This window comes from Typopeltis vanoorti, chromosome 9 (genome assembly GCF_054136105.1).
Source record: "Typopeltis vanoorti isolate ZY-2024b chromosome 9, IOZ_Tvanoo_1.0, whole genome shotgun sequence".
In the NCBI taxonomy this organism is placed as follows: domain Eukaryota; kingdom Metazoa; phylum Arthropoda; class Arachnida; order Uropygi; family Thelyphonidae; genus Typopeltis; species Typopeltis vanoorti.
The window spans coordinates 87,115,584-87,138,006 of record NC_143557.1 but is presented as its reverse complement, the minus strand read 5'-3'; the positions used below and the strand labels follow the sequence as shown (position 1 = coordinate 87,138,006).

The 22,423-nt window shown below is 36.7% G+C and overlaps 1 protein-coding gene across 1 annotated transcript in view; it reads left to right on the top strand.

The window, feature by feature from the left end:
* The window catches only part of Rs1 (Dead-box helicase Rs1), a 293,164-nt gene that overhangs the window by 155,783 nt on the left and 114,958 nt on the right, over nucleotides 1-22,423 (top strand). Inside the window, exon 12 of the mRNA XM_090398602.1 lies at nucleotides 21,122-21,204. Coding sequence (XP_090254728.1) covers nucleotides 21,122-21,204 — 83 coding nt within the window. The remainder of the gene's footprint in view (nucleotides 1-21,121; nucleotides 21,205-22,423) is intronic.

Below are 22,423 nucleotides of genomic sequence, written 5' to 3'. Positions count from 1 at the left end.
TTCATAATGTGATCCATATAGATAATGAATAACAGAGGGGATAATGTACATCCTTGTCTCACACCAGATTTAACATTAAACCATCTTCCTGTACTTCCTTCAATTCGAACTGCTGACTCACAACTCAAATAAAGACTAAGTATTGCTTGATATAATGCCCCATTGACACCATATAACTGCAGCGTATTGAATAGCTTCTCTCTTGGCACCTTGTCATATGCCTTTTCCAAATCGACAAAACTTAAATACAGATCTTTGTTATATTCCCATGCTTTCTCGACTATTTGTCGTAAAGTGAAGATCTGATCCTCACAGCCTCTATTTGGCCTGAATCCAGCTTGTTCTTCACCAAGCTTTTCTTCCACAATTCTTCTCAACCGTTTCTCAAGTATACTTGCATAGATCTTGCCAGGAACACTCAGTAGGGAAATACCTCTGTAATTCTCACATTCAGTTTTATTTCCCTTTTTATATATGGGTACTATGAGAGCTCTACTCCAATCATCAGGAATTCGTCCCTCTGTCCAGGCTTTCTGAACTATGCAGTGCAGCCACTGTAAGACTCTTATACCACCATACTTCAGCATTTCTGGTCGAATATCATCTACTCCTGCTGCCTTTCCACATTTCAAGCCTTTGATGGCTTTTTCTACTTCAAGTATGGATATGCATTCCTGACTGCATGCCTGGTCAGTGTTTTTTATCACTGTGCTGTCATCACTGCTTGTTTCATTTAGCAGTTTTTCAAAGTAATTACTCCATACTTCAAGGATATCTTTTTCTCCTGTTTTCATTTCACCTTTATCATCTCTAATTCCTTTTACAGCACTCTTTCCTCCATTCCTAAGCTTCTTCAACAACCTCCAGAATATTTTGCCACCTTCTTGATATTTATTTTCTATATTCTTGCCAAAGTCCTCCCATGACTTTTGTTTAGCTAGTTTTACACACTGTTTAGCTTTCTTACATTTGTCTCTGTATTCTGTAAGAGTAAAAGCTGACTTATTTGCCAGGAACTTTTGATATGCTTTCTTCTTTTCCTTCACTGCCTCTTTAACTTCCTGTGTCCACCAGGGAGTTCTGATTTTTTTATCCTTGCACACAACCTCACCACATGCCTATCTGGCAGAATCAATCAATGTTTCCTTCAGAGTTTGCCACTGAATCTCCAAGGTTTGATTCCTGTTCTCAAACTCTTTCATTTTCTTTTCAATAATATTTCTGTATTTTAGTCTACAGTTCACATCTGAGAGCTGCTCAACTTTTATTCGCTTTAAAACTTTCTTACATGTTATTCTTTTCAATATGAAATTCAATTTTATCCTGCTCAACACTAAATAGTGATCACTTCCAATTTCAAATCCTCTGTACACTCTGGTGTCCTGCACCAGGGAGAAAACATCACTATCAACAATAACATAGTCAATGAGACTTTTCTTATTCCTAGCCTCTTCTCTCCATGTGAATTTGTGCACATTTTTATGTTGGAACATGGTGTTAGTAATAACCAGTCCATGTCCTGAGCAGAAATCCAACAGATATTTGCCATTATTATTAGCTTTGCTCTTTTCTCCAAATTTTCCCAAAATATTTTTGTATGTCTCACAATCATTTCCTACTCTACTATTTAGATCCCCAACAAGGACCAACTTTTCCTTTTTCATTGTGTCAGTTGCTTTTTCTAAAGCCTCAAAAAATTCCTCCACTTCTACCTTAGTAGAACCTTCTGTGGGACCATAGGCACAAATAAGTCTCATTGTCCAGTTCCCCATTCTCATATTTGCCCACATTACTCTACTTGAAACTGACTGCCATTCAAGAAGATTAGCCTCGTATTTTGTGTTGAATACTATGGCTACTCCTTCTTTTCCTTGATTGTCATTGCCTGAATATAACATTTTGTATTTATTGCTCAGAAAGATCTCACCAGTTTTGGTCTTTTTTGTTTCAGTCACCCCTATTATGTCGATCTGGTACTTATCTAATTCCTCAGCTAGCTCCATTTCTTTGCCATTCAGGCTTCTTACGTTGATAGTACCGATCTTTAACTCTGGTGATGTTGAGTTGGGGTTTGTTTTCAGATTTGTTCCAGTAGCTGACTTTTCGCTGTTCGTCCTGGTTCCCTGGCGAAAACAACGGGGGCCTTGTTTAACCGGGCGACGCCCCAGCCGGCATGAAATTTTGTCATGTTGTACCATCATTTTTTATTTTGGTTTAACCAATAAGAATACAATTTGGTCGGCTAAATCCCAAATTGCCAGCCCATCCTCGTTCGTTCAGTATCAAAGTAGATACCCAACAGGGTGCACCACGAGAAGGTGAGGATTGGACATTAGGTCAAAAGCCCTGGTCGGTTCTCCACATTCCTTTAAAGGCTATGTGGAGGTCTCCTCTCAGTTATACAGCTTTGACCCTTAAGCACCCCTTAAGGGTCAAAGCTGTATAACAGATAGCATTCAACAGTATAAATCAAAAAGAGGTATGGACTCTACATGAATTTAATCAAAAGAATTCAAAAATGGGCAAAACTCACATAAAAATTTTATTACTGTAGAATTTTCACCTAAGTATCATAAGCATCGTCAGTACAGGATTACAGAACTGCAGTTAAACAACAACAGACATTTCTAAAATCCACCACATGAGTAGCTAATGTAAGTTAACTAAATAAGGTCAATAATTTCCTAAAACTTATTAAAAAAAATTATATGAATATATACATAAACAAAATAAAGTTAGTACTTTTAAATATCTGCTAATCTTTCCTATCTCCCACAGAGGTGATAGACATAGATCATCAGATCTGTTTAAGTTAGGACAGTAAAGTTTCAAACGTTTCTTTATAAAGATGTTCTGTGAGCAAATGACTTATGAAGGACTCTTGTCTTGTTCCAGTTAACTTTGATTATTGTCAATAGCATACTTCGCAAGTCCATACTGTTCTGGCTTATGATATTTAATATAAGATGTGTTCTTCTAGACCAGTGTTATATTTACGTGTATTTATTTTTTTATTCACTTTCAATATCTACCTTCAAGTCTTTGTTTTAATTCTATATCTATATTCAATATCTCGCCCTTGTGTTAATCCATTTTATTTTAATTCTGACTTAGACTGACTACCCTGAAAATCCTATCTCAACACAAGCTATGGTGCTAGACTCAGAAAGCTATTTATCTACTTCGCCGAATACTTAGAGTACCCACGTGTATTTGAACTCTCAGACAAAGGACCTATCTCTTTGTAGGAGACAAATCCTTTATATTTTACTGTCTAGAATTGTTTCCCCGCGTGAGATACTGGCAAATTTATTTGTTCCACTGCACCAGCCAGTATCCTTAGGTTAGGAGGAATCCTTAACCAGGGAACTTCTTTCAGAAATTATACAGAGGTGATTATCCTAACGCTTATCTTTTAGCACCTAATTATTTGAACTAATTACACTCAATGATGTTTGCAATCGTGGCCTCTACATTCAATTTTACTCCGCATTAGGTTCTGAAATTTATGAGCGATGAGTTGAATTCAGGCACAGGCTAATTTCAGGTTAAAACGTAAAAACACATTTATTAAGGTCACTAAATTGTACATAGTTACATTCATTCTCACTATTAGATAAAAGTCATACACAGGTGAGGAGCTAATATAGACATTTAGAACTTAACTGTAAATCTAACAGAATCTCCTTTCACAATTTCACTCATTAGATTGTACACAATACGTTTCTGGAACTTCTAATCTTCACTATTTACCCTATTATTCTATGTTAAAAGATACAATTCATGATGTCACACTCTATCTAATCTACAATCAGTGACAAAGCTACCGAGAAAGATTAGCATTAACCTGGCAGTTAATGCTAATCTACTAAAGTTTCTTACGAGCATCTCCATTCACATATAATACTTGACTGCAATTCACACTTATTCTCAGCATGCTTCTCTTTTAACATAAAGGAGTACAAAACAGTACTTTACCAAGGTAGTCCACATTCTGCATACAGTGCTAGGTTCTCCTTCCTTGAAAAACTGGATCTGGAACATTGTAGAATTACCTTACGCACGTGGTCAATCCTCAGCCACACTGAAGGGGAAGACGAGGCATTCGTCTCGTCTGCCCCTTCAGTATGGCTGAGGATTGTTCACGTTGGTCTAGTATCATTGCCGGTTCTCCTATTCCACATTGCGGTCATGAATATGGGAACTATGGCTGCCGATATAGAACATCTGCGGAGTATCCTGGATCCATCACAAGGCGATATAGAACCACTCGTCCGAGAAGAGCAGGTCAAAAACCAAACGGTCACGACTCAAGCAAGTGCGAAAGTCCAACGATCAAAAAGAAGTCTTCTGCGGCGGGGGCTAACCCTTTTTATTTTGCACCTTTAGCTCCCTCTTTTCTCTTACGAATCTTTGCCTGACACTCACCTTCTTTTCCCGCTAGTCCATCCGGGTCAGCGTCTTCTGTGAATTCGAGCGTGAGCTGCTTTCCGATAATTTACACTGCCGCAAGCGTAATGCTCGCCCAAGCATATTGAACTTTAGATTGCATACGTTTCACATAGAACCTAATATGGCCGTTACAATTAACTAAAACATACTTCTTTACATAAAACTTACATAATTGATTTATGCTTTGTATCTTTACATAAAATATTCGTTCTGTGCACTCTTTTCACAATCAGTTTCTATACTAAAGCTCAAGTATCTCGTAATTGTTTTCTAATTCTTATTGAATCCTGAATAAACCAAATTTAAAAATAAAATTTTCCATTCAAGATTCAACACCCGTGTTTCTCAAACTTCAGACATCTGCGTACCCCTTCTTAAATTTTCATTACCAAGTATCCCCCTTATCAAAATAATAATAAATAAATAAAATATATTTTGTTGTAAATGTCTATTTTGTTTGAATTTAGATGTACATGTAAACTAAAAATATGATTTATTTTTAATAGAACAAACGTTATAATCATCATCATCATCATCATCAAATTCCTGCCATGTACCCTCAAGGGGTGTACAGGATATGACAGTACTACATGAAAAATTACATCATTACTAACTTCCTATCTACAATTTTCCTCCAAATCAGTCTGTTACTTGTCAAAACTCCAACATTATCAGATCTTATATTTCTATCGTCTAAGGCACTTTGTACCGTATCAATCCACCTATATCTTGGTCTTCCTCTGGGTCGTTTTCCTGCCAACCTGGCAGAGAACACTTGTTTTGCTAATCTTTCCTCTCCCATTCTATTTAAGTGACCATACCATCTGAGATTAGCTCTGCTAACGCATTCCTGGATGCTGATAATGTCAAGTTCTTTCCTAAATCCTCATTTTTAATATGATATTGCCATTGATGCCATCTGTTCACGCCTCTAATCTTTCTCAGGACTCTCATATCTGCGGTCTCTAGTCTTTGGTCAAGTGTTTTACTTCTGACCCAGCTCTCAGATCCATAAGTTAAAATTGGTTTGAACACAGTCTTGTATACAGCTAATTTAGTGTTCCGACTAATTTCTTTCTTATTCCATATGAATTTATTCAATTGACTTCCCGCCATACCAGCTTTGCTGATTCTGTTGTCTTATTTCTATATTTAGTTTACCATCTTCAGTAAAAATTGTGCCTAAGTAACTGAAATGTTTTACTTGTTCCACAGGTTCTCCATTCACAACACAGTTGACATTTTCAATGATTTTGCCTATTTTCATTGTCTTTGTCTTTTTATTGCTGACCTTCATACCATATCTATTACAACAGCTATTCAATTTAGTCAGAGAATCTTGCAGACTTGTAGCGGATTTATTTAGAAGTATAACATCATCTGCATAAAGCAAAGAGCTGACATTAACATCTCCAATTTTGATATCATACTATAAATTTTTACAAAATTTACTACAAAGTGGACAGAATTGTTCGGACTCTCCCGAGACAGACAGAAGTGGAAAGAGTTCATTCAGCCTCATCATCATCCACATAGATGATGGAAGAGAGAAGAAGATAAATTACTTACTTGAAATAATTTATCATCAATGAGAAGAGTGAAATTGCTTATGGTGAGATATAGTTGTTAATTTCAATCTCTGATGCGGTTCAACATCTATAATGCGATTCCTCTTCTTCGTCTTAATATCTACAAGGGCTGAAAATCCAACTTTGCATAGATATGAACTTGGAAATAGAAAAATGAACCTTAGAGCTCTTTATCTGTTAATTCAGGAAATTCATTCTGTATTTGTAGCCAAAATGATGATAACAAATTCTCGTTGTATTTATTTTTTAGGAAACCATCAGAAGCTAGTTCTAAAAGTTGTTCTTCTATTGACGATAGACCCTTTGGCATAGATTTGTTGATATTGAAAAGGTATCTTATCCACTCAATATTAATGTCCAATTCAGGGAAATACTTTTCTAGATTCATTGTAAGCTTTGTAAATGCTGCATGATAGTAATTTTCACATCATCATCAATTTGTCCGTTTGAACTTGAGCAATTCACGAAGAGATGGAAATGTTTGAAATTCTCCATTTCCAACCCGCTTTTGCCATAACTTCATTTTTGTCAACGTGCCATTCACTTTATCTTGAACATGAAATATAGAAATTTCCTTGCCTTGTAAAGATAAATTAAGACTATTTAATACAGTAAATATATCTGCTAGATGCTTTTTCAGTTCAAACTTTTCATCAAGAAAAACATCAAGTTCATTCTGAAGTTCAAATAAACGAGTAAGGACTTTTCCACGAGAAAACCAACGAATATCAGTATGGAAAAGAATTATAGTTGCTACCCCATTTCTTTGCAAAGTTGAGAGAAAAGTCTGGACAGCTATTAATATAAGTTATAATTTTTACAGCTTCGTCAAGAACTTTTCTTAGATCTGTAGATATCATATGTGTAGCCAAAGCTTCCCTGTGTATGCAGCAGTGTGTTGACCTTGCATCTGGGTGCAATAGCTTGAATTCTTGAAACAAGCCCTTTTTTAGATCCAACCATGGATTTCGCTCCATCCGTGCTTATTCCAACACAACTTTTCTAATCAAGCTTGTTTTGATGCATAAAGGTATTTATACTGTTGAATATTTCTTCTCCTGTTGTATGTTCTGGCAAGGGTTGGCAATATAAAAGGTCGTCATGAATTTTTTGATTTTTTTTCGTACCTAACGAACACTAAAAGATTTGCAAAATATGTAATGTTGGTGGATTTGTCTACCTGCAACGCATAATAACGACTCTTACATATATCGGATAACAATGTTTGTTTTATACAGGGTGTTCGGGATAAATTTGACAGTTTCGTAAGGAAAAAGAAAATCTTCTTTGTATCTATTAAATTTAATGAATTGACAAAAAAACATTACAGGCAGAGTTAATTACAATACTATCAACAAGATTTACTCAAAATAACCACCATTAGCATCGATCACAGCTTCAATTCTGCTTCGGAACCTCGAACAAGCTGATGCTACAGTCTCCCTGGGAAGGGCCGCAAAAACTGTTTTAATTTTATCCATTAACTGGGCTTTTGTATTACTGGAAGTGCGATTGGTGTCTTTTTCAACTGCGCCCCATACAAAATAATCCATGGGGTTAAGGTCTGGGGAGTTTGGAGGCCAAACATTTGGACTGGTGAAGTCGTAGAAATTTTCAGACAACCATTTTTGACTTTTCCCAGAGGTGTGGCAAGGGGCCGAATCCTGCTGCCATACATACGGCCTACCATTGGCTACCCTTGTTATCCAGGGCTTGACTACAGTTAGCAACTCCACGAACAAAGCCCGAATTCCAATGCCAGGGTTCTTCAACACCTGTTCCTGCAGATTTGCGAGGAATTCTGCTGTACGAACGCAATCAGATCGTCTGCTAGGGATCTTTCTTCTTGCTACATCCTCGTAGTCACCATTGCAAGTCTCTAGTTCATGCCTGATTGTTTTTACTGTATTCAGGGAGCATTGGGCAGCAGTCGTAATATCCTTATTTTGATGGCGGGCACGAATCATCATGATACAAGTTATTCTCTTCCATGATTCAGGTGGGTTCCAGCTATCCATCCTTTCTGACATCTTGTATATGAATGAAGAAGGGTCCAAACTTTTAAATGAAGAGAAGTGTGTGTTAATACATGTAACTTATGGAAAAATATAATTAATTATAAATATGTCAAATTTATCCCGAACACCCTGTATTTTCAGTCATTTAGTGTTTCTTCGATGAACAGTACTATTTGAAAGGCAAATCCGATCAAAAGATCTTTTTGCGTTATCTCCGATCATAATTTCTGCTATTATTTTTGTTTCAAAAGTTTCACCAATTGTTTCTGCTGCACCAATTTTTGCTATTTATTAATAGCGACACATGATATGAAGCTTCTAAAGTCTTCATATTTTCATCTCCTGACACGATCGACATCACTTTTTGAGATTCTTTTAAATTTTTTTGTTTATTTTGAAAAAATTCGACAGGTTTGTCCTTGTATTCATTATGTTTTGATTCAAAATGGTGATTTAAATTAGATGGTTTCATGCTTTCATTTTTTAAAGTTTCACCGCAAATGACACATAATGGAATAGGTTCCTCTTCATTTCCGGTCCATGAAAATCCACATTTCAAGTAATTTATATTGTACTTACGAAGTTTTCTCATCTTCTTCCTAGTTGGTTCTTTAGAGATGTCAGGCGACACACCCTTATCAATTTTCACTTGATTGAAATACAATATCAACGTTTTCTTGTTGCTGACAGCTACTTGTATCTCCTATGTTCCTCTCTTTTGTGCATTTTAAAAATCCAGTCTTTAACCAATCATCCATACTTAAGAATTTGAAAGCTAAAAAAAATTACCATGTTTAATGAACATTCCTTCAACAAATGGCTAGTGAAAGCAGAGCTCAAAACAGACAGCAATGGTAGGCCAGTAGAGATAAAGCAGCTATGAAGCCGTTCATATGATTGGTGCAGTATTAACAAAAGATCCTGCTACTTAATAACAAAGGCAAGCCGACAGTTGAGTTGAAATTTTAATTCTCTTCAACTGAATTCCTTATATAATATCTGAAACATATTCACTATATATTTCTTAGTTTTAACACGTTCACTCAAGCAAAACCATATGTTGCACCGGCAACATATGGTTTTGCTTGAGTCTATACAGCATTTTATGTGGGAGGGGACATGCGATTCATTAGTTAGTGCAGTTTTTATCTCAGTTGTCTCTAAGTGCACTATTTGTTGAGAAACATATTACACAGCCTGCAGATGTCTCCGTACCTTATTCAGTGATACAATAGGAACGTTTTATGATCTCGAACTTCACAGATACATTAAATTTTATTCCATGCATTAATGATACATAGCCGAAAATTGCCATGGATCCCTGAAGACCTTTCATGTATCCCCGGGGTATGTGTACCACACTTTGAGAAACACTATTCTAGAAAATAAAAGATCATCTGGTTTGTTCAAAATAAGAAACATTATGGAAACAAAACTTGAATCTTAGGGAGTGGACAGGAACCTGTTATGTCTATTGCAGAACATCAATGATGATGATGCAGAGGTTGCTGTGAGAAATTGGTAACAATTAGGAAAATGGTTTTGGTCAACAAGAGGGAAGAGATAAGGACACCCAGTATTCCCTAACATCTTTATCTTGCTCTTGAAAAGAAGAATAGATGTGATAAAGGATACTGTAAATGGGAATTTCGATTCAAAGTCCAAAAATAAATAATTTATGATTTGCAGATGACATAGTGATTATTGAAGAAGGTAAACTAGAACAAGAAACAATAAGTGGGAGAAATGAAATTACACTATACAAAGGTGTTCTGAAAAGTTGTGATGATCACCATGAAGGAATTGAGGTAGAGCCATATAACTTACACATTATTCTACATATTCCCTATGAAGTGTTATACACTTGTTACAACGCTGCTGCATCATTTGCAATCGCCTGAGAAAAAAAAGTCTTTCCTTTGTTGTACAAACCAGTCCTTAGCTGCAGATATGACTTCATCGTCTTGTAAATTTTATTCTTTTCAAGTGTTTCTTTAAATTTGGGAATAGCAAATAGTCAGATGGGACCAGGTGTGGCGAATAGGGTGGGTGAGGCAGACACTGAAAGTCCAAGTTTTGTACTGTATGTTTGGTTTCATGACCAGTGTGACCAGGTACGTTGTCCTGCAAAAGCAACACACCTTTCCTTCAGTTCCTTAAGAGCTGTTGAATAAACTGCTGCTGTAATAGTTTCACCATTTTTGAGGTACTTGGTAAGGATTACACCATCCATATCCCAAAAGATAATGGCAAGAACCTTTCTTGTTGACTTTTGGGTTCAGAATTTCTTTGACCATGGAGAACCTTTGTGTCTCCGCTCATTGACTGTTGTTTGATCTCTGGGTCATAGTGGTGAAGCCATGTTTCATCAGCAGTCACACTATGAGCCAAAAAATTTGCACCCAATTTCTTGAAAACCCGAAATCTCTTGAGATGACAGCACATGTTCGTTCTCTCTCTCTCTCTCTCTCTCTCTTTCTCTTTCTCTCTCCCTTTTGGTCGCCTTCAAATATTTGGGGACCTATTTTGCTGAGAACTTCTGCATGTCCAGATGTTGGTGGATAATTACCCCAACTCATTCCCTAGAGATCCCCAGAGTCTTTGCAATGTTTTTGGATGGTATTCATCTATCATCAAGGATCATGGCATGCACTGTATCAATGTTTTCAAGTGTGATCGTGGCAGAAGGTCTTCCTGAAACCGTTGTCTCAGGATGCCCAATTTTAAACTTGCCGCCCATCTGGCAACTTTTGGATATGCTGGGGCACAGTCTCCTAAAGTCTCACACAAAGTTTGGTATCTCAGTTACAGACTTTTCTTGCAGCATGAAAAACTCGATGCCTGCACCCCTGTGTCTTCGAATTTCTTCAAAATCTCTGACGTCCTCTTATATATTCTAAAAGAAAAAGAATAAATTAGTACAATTTGATGAAACATGGGGAGTTAAAGGGTTTTAAGATATGTCCTTTTTTGTGGTTATATCAGTTATCATTTTTGTTCTAGGTGTTATCAGAACTTTTCAGTCCCCCCCCCCCCCCAAAGACTAAAGTCTTATGATGAGTGACCTCTAGTTGTTGGCTGGGAGGCCTACAAATTAAAGTTAATCAAATCTCGGGAGGGTTAACACAATTATATTTATTAGGATTAGTCTGTTTTTGTTTTTTGGTTTTTTTTCCCTACTGATTCTGAAAATAGTCTTTCAAGTTTGTATTTACTATTTTGGAGCAGAATAGTTTTCTTCCATCTGATTCTGTGCAAGGTATCCAACACATGCTCAGCTAAACCTAACTGACCATGGTTGTGGCAGCCGATGCATTTTTTTCCTGTTCATCTAAGATATTAAGAGGGGATTATGTTGATATACTTAGGGGAGCAGGGGAAATGAAGCTAGCTCCAAATGATACTTGAAAGTGCAGCAGAAATTGTATTTCTTTAAAGCTCTGACTATTTTTTCTGAAGTGCACAAATATAGGGACTAGTAATGGCATTACTGTGGTCTTTATGTTGAGGCACTTCAGAAAAAATAGCCAGAACTTTAAAAGAAATATGATCTCTGGATGTGAGGAGGTGGAAAAGACAGATAATTTGTAGCCCTTTTTGGCATTGTAACCATTGGGCTGGAAGGTTTGGTGAATAAAGGTGAGTTCAGCTGTAAGGGAAACCTGGGTGGAACAGAGTTAGAGGCTCTGTTAACAAGGATTTTGATGACATTATATTGTTGAGAAGGGGGATGATGGGAATGTTTATGTATGTATCTACCTGTGTTTATGAATTTTCTGTAAACTGCAAAAACAAAAAATTGGGCAGATGTATAATTAGAGTATCTACAAAAAGGCCAAGCTGTTGTTAATTTCTTTTCATTAAAGTTTTGGGACCATTCAAAGACTAAAGTTTCGAATTATTGACCAACCTGCTAGTCTGGAGTTGAGGTCAAGGTGTTGGAGAAGCTAGTGAGGACAGGGATTCAAAACTAGGTGGACAGCAGTAGAATTCTCTTTAAAAGACAGCATGGATTTGCTAAAAGAAGATCATGTTTTCATGTTTTAGTAATCTGCTTACATATTATAACAAGGGGGGTGGGTGCATATGCAATAGTATATTTCATCATCAAATTATTGCCATGTACCCTCAAGGGGGGGGGGGGGGTACAGGATATGATAGTACTACATGAAAAATTTACATCATTACTAGCTTCCTATCTGCAATTTTCTCCAAATCATTCTGTTACCTGTCAAGACTCCAGATCTTATATTTCTATCTTCTAAGGTACTTTTTACCGTATCAATCAACCTATATCTTGGTCTTCCACTGAGTCTTTTTCCTGCCAGCCTGCCAGAAAACACTTGTTTTGTTAATCTTAACTCTCCCATTCTGTTTAAGTGACCATACCACCTGAGATTAGCTCTGCTAACACATTCCTGGATGCTGACAATGCCAAGTTCTTTCCTAATATCCTCATTTTTAATATGATATTGCCATTGATGCCATCTGTTCACGCCTCTAATCTTTCTCAGGACTCTCATATCTGCAGTCTCTAGTCTTTGGTCAAGTATTTTACTTCTGACCCAACTCAGATCCATAAGTTAAAATTGGTTTGAACACTGTCTTTTATACAGCTAATTTAACGTTTTGACTAATATTTCTCTTATTGAATATAAATTTATTCAGTTGACTTCCTTCCACACCAGTTTTGTTGATTCTGTTGTCTATTTCCATATTTAATTTACTATCTTGACTAAAAATTGTGCATAAATAACTGAAATGTGTTACTTGTTCTATAGGTTCTCCATTCACAATGCAGTTAGTTGATCTTTTTAATGCTTCTGCCTATTTTCATTGTCTTTATTTTTGTCTTGTTATTGCTGATCTTCATACCATATCTATTACAACAATTATTCAATTTAGTCAGGGAATCTTGCAGACTTGTAACAGATTTATTTAGAGGTATAACATCATCCACATAAAGCAAAACCTGACATTATCATCTCCAATTTTGGTATCAAGTTTAATACCACTTTCCTTCATAATGTGATCCACATAGATAATGAATAACAGAGGGGATAATTTACATCCTTGTCTGACACCAGATTTAACATTAAACTATCTTCCCATACTTCCTTCAATTTAACTGCTGACTTACAACTCAAATACAAAAAAAATTAAAAAAATAAATAAATAAATAAAAATACAACCGTAGCATTTTGAATAGCTTCTCTCTCTTTCTCTCTCTGCACCTTGTCATATGCTGTTTCCAGATCTACAAAATTTAAATATAGATCTTTGTTTTATTCCCATGCTTTCTCAAATATTTGTCATTAAGTGAAAATCTGATCCTAGCAGCCTCTATTTGGCCTGAATCCATCTTGTTCTTCACCAAGCTTCTCTTCCACAATCCTTCTCAACCAGTTTCTCAAGTACACTGGCATAAATCTTATCAGGAACACTCAATAGAGAAATACCTCTGTAATTCTCATATTCAGTTTTATTTTCCCTTTTTATATAGGGTACTATGAGAACTCTACTCCAATCATCTGGAATTCGTCCCTCTGTCCAGTCCTTCTGAATTATGCAGTGCAGTCACTGTAAGACTTTTATACCTCCATACTTGAGCATTTCTGATAGAATATCATCGATTCCAGCTTCCTTTCCACATTTCAGACTTTTAATGGCTTTTTATACTTCAGGTATCCTGATTGCATGCCTGGTCAGTGTTTTTTACCACTGTGCTATGCTGTCACTGATTGTTTCATTTAGTAATTTTTCGAAGTGATTACTCCATACTTCAAGGATATCTTTTTCTCCAGTTTTCATGTCACCTTTATTATCTCTAATTCCTTTTACAGCAGTCTTTCCTCCTTTTTTTTTTGAGCTTCAACAACCTCCAGAATATTTTGCCACCTTCTTGATATTTAATTTCTATGTTCCTATCTTAGTCTTTCTTAAGTAACGTAAGAAAGCTAAACACACAGTGTTTAGCTTTCTTACGTTTGTCTCTGTATTCTCTAAGAGTACAAGCTGACTTATTTGCCAGGAACTTTTGATAATCTTTCTTCTTTTCCTTCACTTCCTGTGTCCACATTGAAGTCCTGATTTTTCTATCCTTGTAGATAACTTCACCACATGCCTCTCTGGTTTCTTCAGGGGTTTGTCACTGAATCTCCAAGTAATATATTTAGATTTTGCAAAGGCTTTCGATATATTACTCATGACAAACTAGTAGTTAAATTGGAACAGGTGGGGTTGGATGGTAGATTAGTGCATTGGATTGGAGATTTGCTGTCTGATAGGTATCAACATGTTGTGTATTGGGGAGTGATATCCCAAAAGAGGAAAGTCACCAAGGCATGCCACAGGAGGCCCACCCCGTTTTGGTGCCATTATTGTTTAATTTGTATGTAAATGACATTGGAAAAGGCTTAAATGGTGAATATACAGTTGTTTGCAAATGATATATCACCATTTAAATCCTTTCCAATGTCATTTACATACAAATTAAACAATAATGGCACCAAAACAGACCCCCTTGGGCATGCCATAGTGATATCACTCCCCAAATTTAAGATGTTGAGATGTTCCAGCTTTGCTTGAGGACCTAAATAGACTGTCTGAATGGACAAGGGTGTGGGTATGTCAGTTTAATGTAAGGTTTTAAAATTTGGAAAGCAAACATGGGGTTCAGAGTATGAGATTGGTGGGGATATTTTGAAGGAAGCAAAGGAAATGAAGGATTTGGGGGTATAGATTTGGGAATATATAGAGACTTGAAATTTCATGGACATTTTACTAAAATTGTCAGGACGACACAGTGGATTATGGGAATGATGTGGAGAACATTTACATGTAAAAGTAAGGATGTTTTGATTTCATTGTACAAATGCATTGACTGAGAGTGTGGTGAGCATAGGACAGTGAATGCATTTAAGTCGAGGTACAATGAGCCTGGCATGTGAGAGTAGGATCTCCCATGATGAGTCTCTTGACTCCATGCAGGTCTGTTGATAATAATGATTTCTGAACTAGGAATTTGCTGAGGTGGTCTGCAAAGTTTTGACCAAGGCTAAGCACACTAACTGCTGTTTTGTTGAGTCTTTTTGATGACAGGTTAATGGCAACCTATAGCTGAGAAGAACATGAAGATTATTATATTTTTTAATATGTTTATCTTTTATTTTCTGAAATTCTTTACAGATAGATTTCTCAGAAATATCGAACAGAATACTCCAAAGTTCGGGGCTGAGAATGGAGGAGAGTTCTGCTTGAAGCAAGCTAATGGCTGTGGTAATACTAGATAATTTAGCATGAGTAGCAGCAATTTGTTAATGAAGCAGAGTAAAGCTGGCAAATCTGTAAATACAGAGGGCTTTAGGAAGAGTAAAATTTTACTTTAAGCTTGACACAGGTAGGTATGATTCCATTGTTCCTACATCTTTTAAGGAAGGTCAGCTGCTTAAGTTCCCTGGATAAACTTGCTTCTACTTACTGTACTGTTTGGATTTGTGTGCAATGTCATCTCCATGAAAATTAGTAAATATGTCTTTAGGCTTAAGTGCTGGTTTACACTCATAATATAATTTAATGGAATAAATACAGCAGAAAGAAATAATTAAACAGCAGGTTTTATGATTTCATCTCTATTTTCATTTCTTTTATAGAGACATCTTCAGGAATACAATGTTAAATCGTAATAATACACACACGAAACAGTAAGTAGAAGAAATGAAATTACACTATAAAAACTAGGATAGGATAGGAGGTAGATTGATCAGTAATCTGAGGTATGGTGATGATACAGTACTCCTTTGTAATGACATGGAAGAACTAATTCTTGACAAAGTTAACAAGATTAGTAATAACAGAGGACTTCAACTCCATCCTAGCAAGACAAAGATTATGGTTCTCAAAGGAAATACAAACAGAGAAGCTCTTGAGAAACCAGTGTATGTACCTTAATGGAGAAACAATTGAGGAAGTCAGCAAGTTTGAGTACCTGGGATCCATTATTAATGTGAAGAATTGCTGTTCAGAAGACGTCAGAAAAAGGTTAGGAATGGCTAAAACAACAGTCAGGGACCTGTCTAAAATTTGGAAGGATGGATCTTTCTCCATGGGAACAAAGTTGAGGATTTTGGATGCAGTTGTTTTTCCAACAGCGACTTATGGATGTGAAACTTGGAACCTAAAGAAGTCAGATTAGAAACAGATATCTGCTTTTGAATTGTGGTGTTACAGAAGGCTGTTGAGGATATCATATACTGAAAGGCATACAAATGAATGGGTGTTAGAAAAGATCAGTAGAACTTTAAGGCTCCTTAAGGATATTGACAAAGAAAGTTAAAATATTTTGGACACATACAAAGGATGGAAGGAGGACTTCTCAGAACAGTAATAGAAGGTAACGTTCCTGGAAAAAGAGGCAGGGGTAGACCATCAATGAAGATGGATGGATGGATGGCATGTGTGGAGTGACTGATCTTCAGAGTTGAGGCCGCCAGAAAAGCAAACAACAGGACTACATGGCAAGGCCTGGTGTGGCACATCAACGAGCATCAGAGTGACCATACGGCATCTGTAGATGCCCAGTGAACATAGTAGTAGTAGTATAAAAACTAGTCTTATGATGGGCACTCTCTATGGGTGCTGTTGCCTAGCCTTAATTATTGGATGGAAGGGCTAAAAATTAAAGTGGGTTTTTCATTACTTCCACTTATTGTTTCTTGTGCATTCACATCCACTCTCTGTGGTTGAGAAATATGTAATGGTCAGATATGGCTTTCAAAATCACATGAAGAACTGTATAGCCAAGTGAACTGCACAGAGAGAACCTAATGCAGAAACTAAAGCTATTTAGACTTATCTTCAGAATGGATAACAGTAGAAAAATCAAAACCTTAATGCTTAGTACAATCGACAATATGAACAGAAGAGGATGACAAAGGCTAGAGTGAGTAGATGATGTGAAGGAGTGGTGCAGAAAGAGTTAACAGGATTTGAATCACTAGGCAATGAATAGACAGAGAGAGAAAAATGGCAAGGAATGGTGAAACAAGTATCAGACACCAACAGGCATTGATGATGATGATGTTGATAATATACAGGGTAATCAAAATTAAATTATCCCTGTTATTGTTTAATTTGTATGTAAATGACATTGGGAAGGGCTTAAATGGTGATATATCATTTGCAAACAACTGTACAGGGTGTTCGGGATAAATTTGACAGTTTCGTAAGGAAAAAGAAAATCTTCTTTGTATCTATTAAATTTAATGAATTGACAAAAAAACATTACAGGCAGAGTTAATTACAATACTATCAACAAGATTTACTCAAAATAACCACCATTAGCATCGATCACAGCTTCAATTCTGCTTCGGAACCTCGAACAAGCTGATGCTACAGTCTCCCTGGGAAGGGCCGCAAAAACTGTTTTAATTTTATCCATTAACTGGGCTTTTGTATTACTGGAAGTGCGATTGGTGTCTTTTTCAACTGCGCCCCATACAAAATAATCCATGGGGTTAAGGTCTGGGGAGTTTGGAGGCCAAACATTTGGACTGGTGAAGTCGTAGAAATTTTCAGACAACCATTTTTGACTTTTCCCAGAGGTGTGGCAAGGGGCCGAATCCTGCTGCCATACATACGGCCTACCATTGGCTACCCTTGTTATCCAGGGCTTGACTACAGTTAGCAACTCCACGAACAAAGCCCGAATTCCAATGCCAGGGTTCTTCAACACCTGTTCCTGCAGATTTGCGAGGAATTCTGCTGTACGAACGCAATCAGATCATCCCTAGCAGACGATCTGATTGCGTTCGTACAGCAATCAGATCGTCTGCTAGGGATCTTTCTTCTTGCTACATCCTCGTAGTCACCATTGCAAGTCTCTAGTTCATGCCTGATTGTTTTTACTGTATTCAGGGAGCATTGGGCAGCAGTCGTAATATCCTTATTTTGATGGCGGGCACGAATCATCATGATACAAGTTATTCTCTTCCATGATTCAGGTGGGTTCCAGCTATCCATCCTTTCTGACATCTTGTATATGAATGAAGAAGGGTCCAAACTTTTAAATGAAGAGAAGTGTATGTTAATACATGTAACTTACGGAAAAATATAATTAATTATAAATATGTCAAATTTATCCCGAACACCCTGTATATCACCATTTAAGCCCTTTCCTATGTCGTTTACATACAAATTAAACAACAGTGGCACCAAAACAGACCCCCCCCCTCGGGACATGCTACAGTGACTTTCCTCTTCTGTGATATTACTCCCCAAATTTAAGATGTAGAGATGTTCCAGCTTTGCTTGAGGACCTAAATGTAATATTATGTAGGTTTAATATTACAAAATGTAAGATTTAAAAATTTGGGAAGCAGAGGTGGGGTGCATAGTATGAGATTTGTGGGGATATTTTGGAGGAGGCAAAGGAAATGAAGGATTTGGGAGTTGTTGGGGAGGGGGGGTAGGGACTTGAAATTTCATGGACATTTTGCTAAAATTGTCAGGACGACACAAATGATTATGGGAATGATGTGGAGAACACTGACATGTAGAAGTAAGGATATTTTGATTTCATTGTACAAATGCATTGCCTGAGAGTGTAGTGAATGCATTTAAGTCGAGGTATGATGAGCTGTGCACGTGAGAGTAGGATCTCCCATGATGAGTCTCTTGACTCCATGGAGGTCTGGTCTGTTGATAATAATGATTTCTGAACTAGGAATTTGCAGAGGTGATCTGTAAAGTTGTGACCAAGGTTAAGCATACTAACTGATGTTTTGTTGAGTCTTTTTTTGATGACAGGTTAATGACAACCTGTAGCTGAGAAGAAACATGAAGATTATTATGTTTTTTAATATGTTTATCTTTTATTTTCTGAAATTCTTTACAGATAGATTTCTCAGAATACTTTAAAGTTCGGGGTCAAGAACTTTGTAGGAATACATTGCATTCTGCAGAAGCGATATCTGATTGTGTGTGTGTGAGGGGAGCAGTTGCAAAATTCCCCACCAGGCGCATTGTAAACACCATATGCATGGGATTTTCATATCATGCAACTCAGCAAGTGCCAGGACGATTTAAAAAGATGGACACAGCATTTTTCCCTTCATTCTGGTTAATGTCATCCACAGTGATGGCACTAACCTAGCCCTAACGTCCTTTGCTCATGAAGCTGTACTAATAAACAATTGCAGTGCTGTTGCTGCACTCCATGAATTTCATCACCTCAACAAATGTCAGTGAGGTCCACTATTTCCATGTGCTCTGCAATGAATGATTAGGCATTTTGAAGAAATGGGATTATTGAGATTTAGACCTGTCAGAGGTTGCAAACCAGTCAGTTCACAAGTGAATGAAGTTACTACTACCATTGTGGAGTAGGTAGGCCATGAATAATTGCATTGATTCCTACAGTGCACATGCTGTATCAAGACAAATGGATGTGCCTTACACAACTGTCTGGAAAATTCTATTGAAGATTCTACAGTTCTACCCCATTCAAGATAACCCTGACACAGATTGTGCCCAGAGGACTCTTTGAAAGTCGACTGACATTTGCTTTAACCTTTCTTGCTCAGGTGGAGTTGGATGCTGCTGGCCATGGATGATTTTGTGGAGAGATGAGGCTCACTTTCACCTGAACAGAGTTGTGAATATCCACAGTTGCTGGGTATGGGCTATGCAAAACCTGTATGCATTCCAACAAATTCCTTTTCATTCACCCGAAGTTAGTATCTAGTGTGGGTTTACAGCTTCATTTATCATTGGACCATTCTTCTTTGAGGATGTTTGCTATTCAGGTCCTGTGGCCTGCTGAGGTACTGCTTAGAGATATTGCAATATGATAAACAATTTTGTTGTGCCACATCTACATCAGTTCCTGTGTATGGCTTCAGTCATTTTCATACAGAATAGGGCCACTCCACACATTGGTCGATGTGGATCATACAGGAGGTTCTTCGAGAATATTTAACATAAGTTAGAGTGATAAGCTGTGCATTCCCACTGCATGGCTGCCTCATTCACCTGATCTGACTCCCTGTGACTTCTGGCTCTGGAAATTTCTCAAAAGACAAGGTTTATCGGAATCATCCTGATAACTTGCCAGTGCTGAAAGACAGTAACACAGCATGTGTGCAACATCAGTCCTGACCAGCTACATTTTACTCTTGAACACACTGTGCAAAGGATGTAATTTGTGGCATACCAGGAAGGGTAGCACATTGAATAGTACAGCCTGTGAAAGTTTAATGGAAGTGAATAAAAATGTGTTATTTATACTTGTGTCACTTTTCTCATTCTTACACCCATGCGCGCACACACACACACACAGAAAAATTACTACATCTACATTCAGTACACCATGGGGATGTCTCTATTGGTGAAGTTTGGAACTACTTTTATTCTCATATATCACTTCTGCATGAAGCAGAATATATTCCGGTACTCCACAAAGCCTTAACCAGAGATGCTTTAATTTTTATCACCCTGTATTATAAGTTCAATCGACAACTGACATACTCTGAAATTTCTAAAATCATTTTTGAAAAATTACCTTCATTCAAATGAGTTATGCTAACAAACTTATGATATATTTTCATATTCAGTAATGAAACAATGAGCATCATCACACTCATTTAAGTAATAATTATGCTGGTGTGGTAAGTAATGGTTAAATTAGCTGAAATATACTTTAGCTAAATATTGAATATTTATAATTATCTGATCCGTGTTTCTATGGGCAGTAACTTATTTTTATCACTTACTGTTATCATCAGATTTTTCAAATGACTGTAAGCATTTCAAATCGTTCTGCATATCCCACACATATATAAATATGCATTTCACTACTTGAATATATTTTCCACCAGTGATATGCATTTTCATTTTAAAATAAAATTATATTAATGCTGAGGAGTTTCCTAAGTAGGCCTTGATAATAATTATGCTTAATTCAAAATGAAACTTCATTTATAAGTTGTTGTTTTTTATTTATGTTGTTTTATTTTATTTTAATTTTTTGAAATGATACATTTTTTTTAATATGTAAAATTCCAGGTTGTAAATTTTACAATGCCTTGCACACTTCAGCATTATATTCATCGGGTTGGTAGAACAGCAAGAGCTGGAAAAAGTGGAAGGTAGGTAATGTCTTAAATCATAAGCTATGTCTGCCTCTATCAATATAATTGCTACACCAACCAATCTTTCTTGGGTCACTGCTGTTCACAAATAATTTTTAATCAGTTTAAACTTGGAAAAACTTCTTTCCGCACTTGCTACGCTAACATGGTGCCTAGCGCAATGTGGCTGAACGAGTGACCTTATTAAGCCGTGCCACGAGGCAGGCAGTCTCTATGCTACACCCTGTCGACAGTATTGGTCATAAAAGATACCAGTAAATGGAATTTTTCATTTTATGAATGGTGTGGACAGGGCCAGCGGATGCGGGTGCCGCCGCCAGGGCACGGTTCATAAGTTCATTTTTAAGAAACTTAATTTTTATCATAAAAACAAAAAATTCTTAAAATGACCATATTAAAATAAATTTGGCCGGATACACCGAATAAAAATTTTAAAAAAATGTATATTGCCGCCTCTTTGATCAGCTGGCTGTTTACAATTTTGCAGCGAGAGCAGGCTAAATGCTTGCCTGCAGTTGTTGTGTCTACTGCAGTCTTTTCGAATTTTCATACAAAACATTTGTCGCTAGTTAACCAGTCATATGGTATGCATCTCAATAGGCTACCGACAGTAGGGCAGTGCGGCTGTTATTTTGTCTCTGTGTCGCATTATGTAATAATTTCTTGTGGGTATAAAATAGAAATGGAATCAAAAATTTAAAAAAAGTTATCCGGTGCACAAAATCGTAAGCGTCATGCTGCGAAAGAAGCAGATATTAAGAAACAAACTGGAGCTCTTATTAATTTGTTAAAATATTAAAATATTCTGATGCAGATTGTAACCAACTCGATACATCAGAAATCAGAGTTGAAGAACAGTGCACATCATCCAGTTTGCATGAAAGTACTATTGAACAAGATAACAAGATGCATGATTTAAGTGAAAAACAGTTAGGAGAAGATTTAGTTGACCATGAAATGAACATATTGTTAGTCTGTAAATTTAGAAGATCCAGGTGAATGGGGAAATATTGATGAAAAATTACGTTTTGATTGAAATGGGGCCTGTTCAAAAGAAAAATATAATATATCCAAGAGATACATATTGTTGTAAATTTGGTGACACGTATTATAATAGAACAATGGAAAATGGGCGGCTTGTGCCAAAAACATGGCTCATTTATTCCGAAACTTTAAATTCTGTTTTTTGCTTTTGTTGCAAACTTTTCACACGTAC